This window comes from Budorcas taxicolor, chromosome 10 (assembly GCF_023091745.1).
Source record: "Budorcas taxicolor isolate Tak-1 chromosome 10, Takin1.1, whole genome shotgun sequence".
In the NCBI taxonomy this organism is placed as follows: domain Eukaryota; kingdom Metazoa; phylum Chordata; class Mammalia; order Artiodactyla; family Bovidae; genus Budorcas; species Budorcas taxicolor.
Window position 1 is genome coordinate 73,896,817 of NC_068919.1, and position 12,454 is coordinate 73,909,270.

At 40.3% G+C, this 12,454-nt stretch overlaps 1 protein-coding gene across 1 annotated transcript in view; it reads right to left on the reverse strand.

The window, feature by feature from the left end:
* PPP2R5E (protein phosphatase 2 regulatory subunit B'epsilon) overlaps nucleotides 1-12,454 on the reverse strand; it is a 152,269-nt gene that overhangs the window by 35,953 nt on the left and 103,862 nt on the right. Inside the window, exon 4 of the mRNA XM_052646303.1 lies at nucleotides 3,795-3,896. Coding sequence (XP_052502263.1) covers nucleotides 3,795-3,896 — 102 coding nt within the window. The remainder of the gene's footprint in view (nucleotides 1-3,794; nucleotides 3,897-12,454) is intronic.

The following is a 12,454-nucleotide window of genomic DNA, read 5'->3' on the forward strand; positions in this document are numbered from 1 at the left end:
CAGGCTTCTCCGTCCATGGGATTTTCCAGGCAAGAGTACTGGAGTGGGTTGCCATTTCCTTCTCCAGGGGATCTTCCTGACCCAGGGATCAAACCCAGGTCTCCTGCATTGCAGGCAGATGCTTTACCCTTAAGTATTCCAGATTTTCAGTCTCAAGTGTAAAACATTACAAATAACCCCTTAATTGTAAATGGAAGTCCTACAAAATCATATTCTACTAGAAATATAGACCAAATTTCAAAAAATATGCAAAGAATAACCATGGTAACCATGGGATGCCAGATACCAATTGTTATTGGTATCTTTTAAAAGATACTGTTGAAAACATCAAACAAAACATATAGGGTAGATTTAACATTTTTTCTTATTTTTAAATATCCTCAAAGATTCATAATTTGTTATGAGTAATACTGTATAAGCCAAAATTAAAATCCAAGTGTGATGGAGCAGACAATTAGTGAAAGCAATGAACACAGCCAACCACCCAACAACCACAGTGTAATTTTACTGGTGGTGCAGAGGTTAAAGCATCTGCCTGCAATGTGGGAGACTTGGGTTCGATCCCTGGGTCGGGAAGATCCCCTGGAGAAGGAAATGGCAACCCACTCCAGTATTCTTGCCTGGAGAATCCCATGGACGGAGGAGCTTGGTGGGCTACAGTCCACGTGTCGCAAAGAGTCGGACATGACTGAGTGACTTCACTTTCACTTTCTACTATTGTCAGAGATTTGGTAATAAACACTGTTCTGAGTGAACTCTGGGAGTTGGTGATGGACAGGGAGGCCTGGCGTGCTGCAATTCATGGGGTCGCAAAGAGTCGGACACGACTGAGCGACTGAACTGAACTGAACTGAACTGAACTGAACTTCCTGTGTTTTGCTTCCCTGGTGGCTCAGACGGTAAAGCGTCTGCCTGCAATGTGTGAGACCTGGGTTCGATCCCTGGGTCAGGAAGATCCTCTGGAGAAGAAAATGGGAACCCACTCCAGTACTCTTGCCTGGAAAATTCCACGGACAGAGGTGCCTGGTAGGCTACAGTCCAAGGGATTGCAAAGAGTTGGACACAACTGAGCAACTTCACTGTGTTTCCTTGTAAAATGTGGTCCAAAAGCAGCAGCACACTGCAAATGCTGGAGTTACGAAAAAGTGAAAAGGTTGAAGAACATGCAGTTTGGGTTAGCAAAAATCAGTTGTCTGATCAATCATAAAGTAAGATGTTGAATAGTAGTGATGGATCACTGCAACAAGAGAGACCCATCATGGACAGAAAGGGAGATTTCTGAAACATCCATCTAGGGTCTTTCAGTGTGACTGATTCATGGAGTCAGAATGCACAAAGAAAACAGAATTCATGAGACAAGTCAGGAACCAGTACAAAGGCATCCAGAAAGCCAAAGAGAGTGAAGGCAAGAGTGCCTACTGACTTGACCTTTGCTATGAATGAAGGTTGCTTCGTGAATTTTAAGAGGTTTCTTTTTCTTTTTTAAATTTTATTGGGGTATAATTTATTTACCATGTTGTGTTAGTTTGAGGTGTATAGCAAGATGATACAGATGTTACATATATAACATATATATGTTACATATACAGATATACATATACATACATTCACTCTTTTTTAGAATCTTTTCTCATGTAAGTTTCTTTGTGTGTTTGTGTGTGCTCAGTTGTGTCTGACTCTCTGTGGTCCTTTGGATTATAGCCCATCAGGCTCCTCTGTCCCTGGGATTTCCCAGGCAAGAATACTGGAGTGGGCTGCCATTTCCTTCTCCAGGGGATCTTCCTAATCCAGGGATTGAACCCAAGTCTCCAGCATTAGCAGGCAGATTCTTTATGACTGAGCCTTCGGGGAACCTGATCCAGTCTAAGTCATGTTTCCCCCTGAGCTAAAGAAGGGCTGAGAGGACTACAGGCTGAAACATGTGTCAACAGAGATGAAACCAGACTGTTCTGGAACACAGTTTGCTACTTTAGCTCTCCAAGGACACAGATTTCAGCATCAGTCTTCACTGTTGCTTTGGTTTTAAGAGTTTCAGATGAACTAATGGTTAATGCTTCTGTACTAATGACACGGTGTAAGCTTGACATTTGTGGTGGTGGAATTCAGCTTAATAGCTTTAGAAATTAATTTAGTCCCACGTTTTATAGAGTCATTAAGCTTAGGAAGGATTAACTGAAATACTGAGTTAAACTTTATCATACTTTAGGGGAAATTTATATCTATGGCGATCATAATTTAGAGTATTCAAAAGCTCTTGCAAATGGTAAAAATGGTCTACTGTCTCTTCTTCAGAATGTAGACTAGACAAAAGTTGAAGCTCTGAAGGCATTTCCCTCCTTGTCTTTTCTACTACACGATGAAGGACTTTTCTGAGAAAATTATCTTTTTGTTTAATTTGTTTTTTAAATTTCTTCCAGACGATATTGCACCTCTGTGACCTGATGCCAAGCATGAAGAATAAGACATGACAAAACACTCATCCATTCAAGAGTTATTGGGTTTTTTTTTTTTTTGGTCACAATCTGGGATCCACCACGAAAAGCACAAATAGTCTCCCAAATTTCTTAGACTGCAGAAAGTATGTCTGGCACCTTAAGAAAAAAAAAAAAAATCAAGCATCTAAGATGATTAAATCAACTATAGGGTTTTAACTAATTTACTCCACTTGGCAATCATAGCAGGAATATATATGTATGACATGCCTAGGTGAGAGCTGAGAAAACACAGCCCTGAAAGCTCTCCATATAACTAGGCGAAAGAGCATTACATATATATCTGCAGCAACCTTGAGCTGCCAAAGCAGGACAGGGAAAGTTGCAAATGTATGTCAAAAATTCTGAAGCAGGGAAAAAAATAAACCCTTAGAATATCTCTAGGCCTTCTCTCCCTGCTACAGTTTTCTGCCCTTCAGAAAGTCAACCAGTAACCATAAGCACACTGCTACAAAGACACAGTGGCTTCTGCCTCGGGTTAAAATGTACAAGGTCATATTTCTTCTCCATCATTCCCTCCCTCCTTACTAGCTGTTACCCAGCCTTGGAGAACAACCTAACTGAATGGAAAAACTGGCCTTAAGGTTCACTGTACTCACATTTCCTCATTTTATTCATTTGAGAACGTCTGGTCTTGAAAGAAGGCAGCCAGGGAAGGAGGATGGTGAAGGGCTGGTGTGGATAACTCAACACAGTATAAATGGGCTTAATGCTGGGAAAGAAGATGCAGGGATGGTCCTCATCTGTCCTGGCACATGAGGGCAATTGGAAACATGGCCTTCTCAGTGCAACAGAGCAAAATTGGCCTTCACACAAGCTTTTTCTCAGCTATTGCTCCTCCTTACGACACCGTGAAACAGCTAATGCAATTTGTTTTTGTCCTTCCAGGCTAAAGAAATGCATTCGTGGTTATCATGAAGACAGGCATTCAAAGTCCCCAGGGTACCTAACTGCTGAAAATGAGGTATGTACTCTGTGACCTAATCACATCTAACTAATATTAACGTGAAATAGTTCTGTTCTTGTTTGAGGCTCTAGCGGGAAGATCACAAACACTAATAAAAACTGCTGGCTGAGTGTGCAACCCAGGAGGGGCCACCCTAAAGCATTATAATACTTATTATTTTATTCTTTTGGCATCCAATTATCAAGAGTAAGAAACATAAAAAGCATTCTCCAGCTTTCCAGTAATGTACTCTTAATCTGATTTCTTGGTGAATAAAGGCTGTCAAAGAATTCCCATGCTAATGAGCTCATGGATTAATGGATCTTTCTTTTAGAACAAATGTTAGCTCAAAGTACCTGTAAGTGTGGCCACGATGCCTCAAGGGTAGGTTCATCTTCTTCTGGATCAAATTCATTGCTGTCACTAGGAGGAAGAGTTCTGAATATATTGCAAGATACCTAAAAATAAACAAGTAGCAGAGTTAGCTGGAATGGAATCACCTCCTTGGCAGCCTTACACAAGGTCTTTGCGGCCAGCCAAAAGGAACCCAGATGACAAGAACACCACCAAAGTGGAAGGAGACCCAGCTTTGAGGCCAGGACCAGCTCCAAGAAAAGCTGGGAAATAGAGCAGTACCTTCCACCCTCTTGAACAGTATTCCTAGTGCTTACAATGCTATCTCCACCCCAGGCCCCTGTGATTTTATGCCTTCCATCAAAGCTTGTGCTTCATTTACTTTCCAGTCAAGCAAGCTTCTCATTAATCAATTTACACTAAAATACAAATAACTGCTAATGGGCTTCACGTATTTCCCTTCTCAGGCTTATTCACAACTTGCGGGTTTACAGTCACACTAATGGTAAATTTCAGGCATTTACAGAAAGCAAATCGGAAAAAATGTTTCAGAACCTAGAGTCCTTACAATCATATCTAATCTGCTCTCAGCTGGTTTGTAAAATAGTAACAATGACCAGGGTAAGGTATCTGTGATACAAACTTCTATATACCAGGTATTCCTTTACCATAGGAAATTTCCAAATTAAATCCTGGAGGCTCAAAGAACGGCCATGAGTTGACAACTGTTGAAAGTGGGCCATGAAGAGATAGGAATTCATTATACTATTCTACTATTTCTGCACATAATCCAAGATTTCTATGGTAAAATGCTTATTTTTTTTTAAATGCTGCTGCTACTATTTTGCAATGACCTTCCCAGGGTTCCTTCCAATTTCTGTTTCTTGTTCTATTACTTACCTATCCTCTCCTAATGACTCAAATGCATCCTCAGATTTAAAAAATAAAGCAGGGGTGGGGAGGGAATTCACTGGTGGTCCAACTGTTTGGACTCTGAGCTTTCACTACAGAGCACAAGGGTACAATAGTTGTTTGGGCAACTAAGATCTTGGAGCCTTAGGGCCAACAAACAAACAAACACAAAAGAAACAAAGCAGGGATGGGTAGATATTGTACCAGAAGCCTTTGCTGAACTTTCTATATAATATAGAAAATACTAGACTATTATAATATGTTGTTCCGAAAGAGGGAAAAAGGCTCACATAATCTGAATGTGTTTACTCATTCAACAAATAATTGTTAAGTGCTCATTACAAATATACATTGTTCTGGGCACTGGGACAATAGAAGTGAATGAAGTAGATAAAAATCTGTGCCCTCAGGAGTTTATACTCTAGTTTAAAGTCACAATTATCCCTATTTTCTAGATATGGTTGGACTTCCCTGGTGGATCAGATGGTAAAGCGTCTGCCTACAATGTGGGAGACCGGGGTTCCATCCCTGGGTCTGGAAGATCCCCTGGAGAAGGAAATGGCAACCCACTCCAGTATTCTTGCCTGGAAAATCCCATGGACAGAAGAGCCTGGTAGGCTACAGTCTGTGGGGTCACAAAGAGTCGGACACGACTGAATGACTTTCTTTCTTCTTTCTTCTAGATATGGTTCCTGAACTCAGATGTGTAAGCTATAGAAAGACTTGGTTTTACTCTAAGTGCAGTGGGAAGCCATTAGTGGATCTTAAACAGAAAAAGGATACAGTTCAATTTTTACTTTTAAAACAATCCCTCTGGCAGCTACGTATAGAACAGACAGGAAGGGGGCAAGTTAGAAGCCTATGAAAGAGGCAAGACATGACGATGGCTAGCAGAGAAGACAGAAATAGACTGATTCAAATATATTCTGGAGGTAGTATTTGCTGCTGGCTTGGAAGTATGGGGTAAACGAAAGGAAAGACTAGAGAATGAGTCATAGATGTAAGGTCATTTATCCAAGATGAAAACGACTGGGAAAGGGAAATGTTTCCTTTGTTTGCTGGCTTTAGTGGGGACATCCAGAGATCCAGTTAGAAATATGTTAAAAGAGCAATATCCAGGAGCCAACCAGACACGTGAACCTGTAACCTCAGAGGCAGACAGGTCAGGACTGGAGATCTATACAGACTCATCAGCAAGTAAAGATACTTGAAACCATGGGATTAAGAGATCTTCTTGAAAGGAATAAATAGAAAAAAGGGAAAGGACCCTCAGATTCCCAACATTTAGAAACCAGACATGGGTGTGAGGGAGACAAGAAAGACAAATGGAAAGGAGTGGGAAGTAGGAGAAAAAAAAAGATTTGAGTTTGAGGATCTTAAGAGCTAGGAGAAAAGAGTGTCTTAAGGAAAAAAAGATGACCAAACAGCAAATGCTGCTTAAGGAGGACCAAGATCCTCCTCTAGAGCAGAATCTACTGGATTCAGAAGCCCTATAAAGTGCGTACTATCATTACCCTCAATCTGCCATTGAGGAAACAGAAGCACAGGTGTTGAAAGCTGAGGTTATCGTTAGTAACCAGCAGTTATGACTGAACCCAAGCTGTCAGGCTCCACCCCAGTGTTCTAAAAAAGTGGGTAGACCAACTCTTTTGCTCTTCTTTAGCTTAAATGACTGAAAAATAAAATTATCATTCTAGAATATTTTTGCAGTGACTAACTACAGCATGTATAGCACACACAGTTACTTTACTTTCATCCCTTCTAATGATTATTAGAAATTATGTTTACAAAGAAACCAGTGACTTTAGTTACTTGCTTTCGAATCTTCATTCAACTACGGGTTTATTGCAGAAGCTGAGTTTTCCTCTCACCTACGTCATTCATATTTATTGTACTCTGTAACAAGTTTTATTTTCCTTCCCACAAGATGCAAAAGTAAAACACAGAAGGAAAGAAAACTACATTCCAGTAAAAATTAATTTGTAAAAAGAAAGAGAAAGGAGAGAGAAAAGAAACACACTTTCTGTAGTTTAAAAAAAAAAAAAAAAAACCTGGGTAAAAAGACACAGAAACTTCTGTTCCTCTGTATTCTTTGACATTCAAACTCTTTCATGGTGAGGAAATATTGGGCTGCAGCAAATATTTGTTTACATATTTGTCTCTTCCCACTAATTAGGAATATGCAATGTCATATTCACATTTGTTTTCTTGGCACATATGAGTCTTCCAATAAATGCTCACAAAATAAAGTTTTGGATATATAATACAACTGTATGTTTTTGCTTTAACCAAATTTCAATTTAAATTTTTGAGTGATTTAAATAAGCCTAGGTTATTTAACCTAAGATGTTTAGCTTTGCACAGTGTTCTAAGCCTCTCTTTTGGTCAAAGCTTCATCTCTCAATTATTGTCACATCAAAACAATGCTGAATTGTGTAAGCAATCCAAACAGCAAAGAGTACTAAAGGCATGTACATGTCACTTAGTCACACAATGCCACTTCTTTAGATCTGCTTTCCTTACAATGCTTTACTTAGTACTCCTAAACATTCACCATGAGTAATGAGGAAGCAAGGATCTATTGGACTGGACAATTAATAGCCAACTCAACTAATTAAGTAGCTGTCTAGAACAAATGGAAAGAATGTCAAAGCAAATCAAGTCAGCCTTTCACTCTGCCTGGCACATCATAGTTGCTTAATAAAAATGTCATGACTGAATGAACCATTGTTCCCATCCTTGAGAATCTATCCTAAGAAACTAATCTAAGACAAGACTGAAAAAACTATTTAAAGTAGTCATTTGCAACATTCTCCAAAAAGTATAAAACTGGAAATAACCTTTAAGTCCAACATTAGAGAAGCATGTCAATTCAGTAGAACACTGCACAAGATTAAAGACAATCACTATATTGAAGCACAAAGAGAAGTCAGAAATACAGACTTGGGGGAAAGATGATGTGACCATAAGGAAAGTGAAAGTCGCTCAGTCGTGTCCTGTTCTTTGCAACCACATAGACTACACAGTCCATGGAATTCTCCAGACCAGAATACTGGAGTGGGTAGCCTTTCCCTGCTCCAGAGGATCTTCCCAACCCAGGGATGGAACCCAAGTCTCCTGCACTGCAGGAGAATTCTTTACCCACTGAGCCACAAGGGAAGCCCCAAAATACTGGAGTGGGTAGCCTATCTCTTCTCCAGCGGATCTTCCCAACCTAGGAATTGAACTGGGGTCTCCTGCATTACAGGTGGATTCTTTACCAACTGAGCTATAATGCTGTCAACTATAACTATACAGATAAGAGCAGATACGGATAACTCAAATGGTGCTAATAATAAAGAATCTGTCTGCCAATGCAGGAGGTACAAGAGACATAGGTTCCATTTCTGGACCAGGAAGATTGCCTGGAGGAGGAATGGCAACCCACTCCAGTATTCTTGCCTGGAGAATCTCGTGGACAAAGGAGCTTGGCAGGCTACAGTCCATGGGGTTAAAAAGAGTCGGAAACGACTGATTACACAGCACAACAACTAAAAAGAAGTTAAGAAAAGCTGTATTAAAGCAAGAGGAATATGGATGAAACTCAGTAGCTGCTGTTCATCCTCTTGGGATACACCAAGTAAGTTCTAAATGTATAAAAAGCCCAAGTTAGAGACATGTGGTATGTGCATTATGCCTTTAATTTCAAGATAAAAACAAGCTCTTGAATTTGAAAAAGATTATGATTGTCAGGAGAGTTAAAAATCAGAGCCTCTCACAATGTCTAGGATCTACCTCATGTATGAATGGTTGAAGGACTGAATGAATGGACCAGGTGAACTATACAGCTGAGCTGCAAAATCATGAGTTTAAAACTGGGCCATCCTTGGATGAAAGTGAGGAGGACAGTTCTCTAAATTCCTGAAGTCTTAGCCAGCACTGCATATGTGTTGAGTCCAACTTGGGAAAAGACCCAGTTGCCTTCATCATATTTCCAAAAGACTTTCAAACTCTAAAATGGTTAAAAACCACTGTTCAAAATAATAAATATGCTTCCATTAAATCTTCCTTTATCATGGCAGTAACTTCTGATTTACACACCAGGTTTTAAAAGGATTATTAAGTAGGTAACAATTAAATAGGTACCTAACAGAAGCTTTGTCAACAAAGGTCCGTCTAGTCAAGGCTATGGGTTTTCCAGCAGTTATGTATGCATGTGAGAGTTGGACTATAAAGAAAGCTGAGCACCGAAGAATTGATGCTTTTGAACTGTGGTGTTGGAGAAGACTCTTGGGAATCCCTTGGACGGCAAGGAGATCCAACCAGTCCATCCTAAAGATCAGTCCTGAGTGTTCACTGGAAGGATGGATGTTGAAGCTGAAACTCCAATTACTTGGCCACCTGATGCGAAGAGCTGACTCATTTGAAAAGACCCTGATGCTGGGAAAGATTGAGGACAGGAGGAGAAGGAGACGACAGAGGATGAGATGGTTGGATGGCATCACTGACTCAATGGACATGAGTTTGGGTGAACTCTGGGAGTTGGTAATGGACAGGGAGGCCTGGTGTGCTGTGGTTCGTAGGCCCACAAAGAGTTAGACATGACTGAGTGACTGAACTGAACTGAACAGAAGCAGAAGATATTAAGAAGAGGTGGCAAGAATACATAGAAGAACTGTACAAAAAAGATCTTCACGACCCAGATAATCATGACGGTATGATCACTCACCTAGTGCCAGACATCCTGGAATGCAAAGTCAACTGGGCCTTAGGAAGCATCACTATGAACAAAGCTAGCAGAGGTGATGGAATTCCAGTTGAGCTATTTCAGATCCTGAAAGATGATGCTGTGAAAGTGCTGCACTCAATATGCCAGCAAATTTGGAAAACTCAGCAGTGGCCACAGGACTGGAAAAGGTCAGTTTTTATCCCAATCCCAAAGAAAGGCAATGCCAAAGAATGCTCAAACTACCACACAATTGCACTCATCTCACACACTAGTAAAGTAATGCTCAAAATCCTCCAAACCAGGCTTCAATAGGACATGAACTGTGAACTTCCAGATGTTCAAGCTGGTTTTAGAAAAGGCAGAGGAACCAGAGATCAAATCGGCAACACCCACTGGATAATCGAAAAAGCAAGAGAGTTCCAAAAAACCATCCACCTCTGCTTTATTGACTATGCCAAAGCCTTTGACTGTGTGGATCACAACAAACTGGTAAATTCTTCAAGAGATGGGAATACCAGACCATCTGACCTGCCTCTTGAGAAATATGTATGCAGGTCAGGAAGCAACAGTTAAAACCGGACATGGAACAACAAACTGGTTCCAAATCAAGAAAGCAGTATGTCAAGGCTGTATACTGTCACCCTGCTTATTTAACTTATATGCAGAGTACATCGTGAGAAACGTTGGCTAGGTGAAGCAAAAACTGAATTGAGGCTGCCAGGAGAAATATTAATAACCTCAGATATGCAGATGACACCACCCTTACGGCAGAAAGCAAAGAACTAAAGAGCCTCTTGATGAAAGTGAAAGAGGACTCAACATTCAGAAAACTAAGATCATGGCATCTGGTTCCATCACTTCATGGCAAATAGATGGGGAAACAGTGGAAACAGTGACAGACTTTATGTTGGGGGCGGGGGGGCCGGCGGCTCCAAAATCACTGCAGATGGTGACTGCAGCCTTGAAATTAAAAGACACTTCCTCCTTGGAAGAAAAGTTATGACCAACCTATACAGCATATTAAAAAGGAGAGACATTACTTGGCCAACAAAGGTCTGTCTGGTCAAAACTATGGTTTTTCTAGTAGTCATGTATGGATGTGAGAGTTGGACCATAAAGAAAGCTGAGTGCCAAAGAATTGATGCTTTTGAACTGTGGTGTTGGAGAAGACTCTTGAGAGTCCCTTGGACTGCAAGGAGATCAAACCACTCCATCCTAAAGAAAATCAGTCCTGAATGTTCATTGGAAGAACTGATGTTGAAGCTGAAACTCCAATACTTGGGCCACCTGATGAGAAGAGCTGAGTCATTTGAAAAGACCCTGATGCTGGGAAAGATTAAAGAGGGGAGCAGAAGGGAACGACAGAGGATTAGATGGTTGGATGGCATCACTGACTCAATGGACATTAGTTTGAGTAAACTCCAAGAGTTGGTGATCAACACGGAGGCCTGGCGACACGACTGAGCGACTGAACTGAACTGAACTGGCGGTTGCATGCTTATGCAAATGTATCGTGACCACAACTAGCCACCAGCATCAGCCCTCACTGCATAGAAATTTTTAAAGCATCTATGTAGCTAGATTAAAATGCATCCAGGTATTTATAAAGTCACAAACTGTCACTATTAATACATTTAAATGTATGAGGTTCTAGCCCTAAGCCTTCTGTTTTATTTCTTTCATAATGAATTATCAGAAATGAACAAAAGTTTTTAAAGTATACTATCTCTATTTTATTTTAATCTATACTGGGGTCAATGCAACAAAAAAATTAAGAAACAAGTGTTTTTGAGGTAAGTCTAATTCATTTTCATTTCAACAATATTAAAATAAACACTGAAAGTTGGACCAAACTAAAGGCTTTGAAGGCACTGGCCTGGTCTCTAGAAGGCAGTGATAAGGACAGAAAGCAAAGCTGGGAATGAGAGAAACAGGCATTAAATCCGGATGTTAAAATTTCTCCTCAAAGACAGAAAACCTAGGGTAGGTGATTCCACTGAGATGCTTTTAGAATCAGATCTTGTTAGAGACCAGTAAGGTGACAGAATTCCAGCTGAGCTATTTAAAGTCCTAAAGGATGATGCTGTTAAAGTGCTGCACTCAACATGCAACAAATTTGGAAACTCACCAGTGGCCACAGTACTGGAAAAGGTCAGTTTTCATTCCAATTCCAAAGAAGGGTAGTGCCAAAGCATGTTCAAACTACCAGACAATTGCACTCATTTCTCATGCTAGCAAAGTTAGATTCAAAATTCTTCAAGCTAGGCTTCAGCAGAACATCAACCGAGAACGTCTAGATGTACAAGCTGGGTTTAGAAAAGGGAGAGGAACCAGAGATCAAATTGCCAACATTTGCTGGTTCATAGAGAAAGCAAGGGAATTCCAGAAAAACATCTACTTCTGCTTCATTGACTACGCTAAAGCCTTTGACTGTGTGGATCACAACAAACTGTGGAGAATTCTTAAAAAGATGGGAATACAAGACCATCTCATCTGTCTCTTGAGAAACCTGTATGCAGGTCAAGAAGCAACACTTAGAAACTTACATGGAACAGATAAGTGGTTCAAAATGGGGAAAGGAACACAACAAAGCTGTATATTGTCACTTTGTTTATTTAACTTAACACACCGAGTACATCATGTGAAATGCCGGGAGAAATATCAGTAACCTCAGATGTGCAGATGATACTACTCAAAGAGCAAAAAGTAAAGAGGAATTAAGGAGCCTCTTGATGAAGGTGAAAAGAGGAGAGTGAGAACGCTGGTTCAAAACTCAACATTAGAAAAACTAAGATCATGGCATCCAGTCTCATTACTTCATGGCAAACAGATGGGGGAAAAGTACAAGCAGTGACAGATTTTATTTTCTTGGGTTCCAAAATCACTGCGGACAGTAACTACAGCCACGAAATTAAAAGATGACTGCTCCTTGGAAGGAAAGCAATGGCAAACCTAGACAGTGTATTAAAAAAGCAGAGACATCACTTGGCCAGCAAAGGTCTGTATAGTAAAAGAAGCTACAGCTTTTCTAGTAGTCATAAA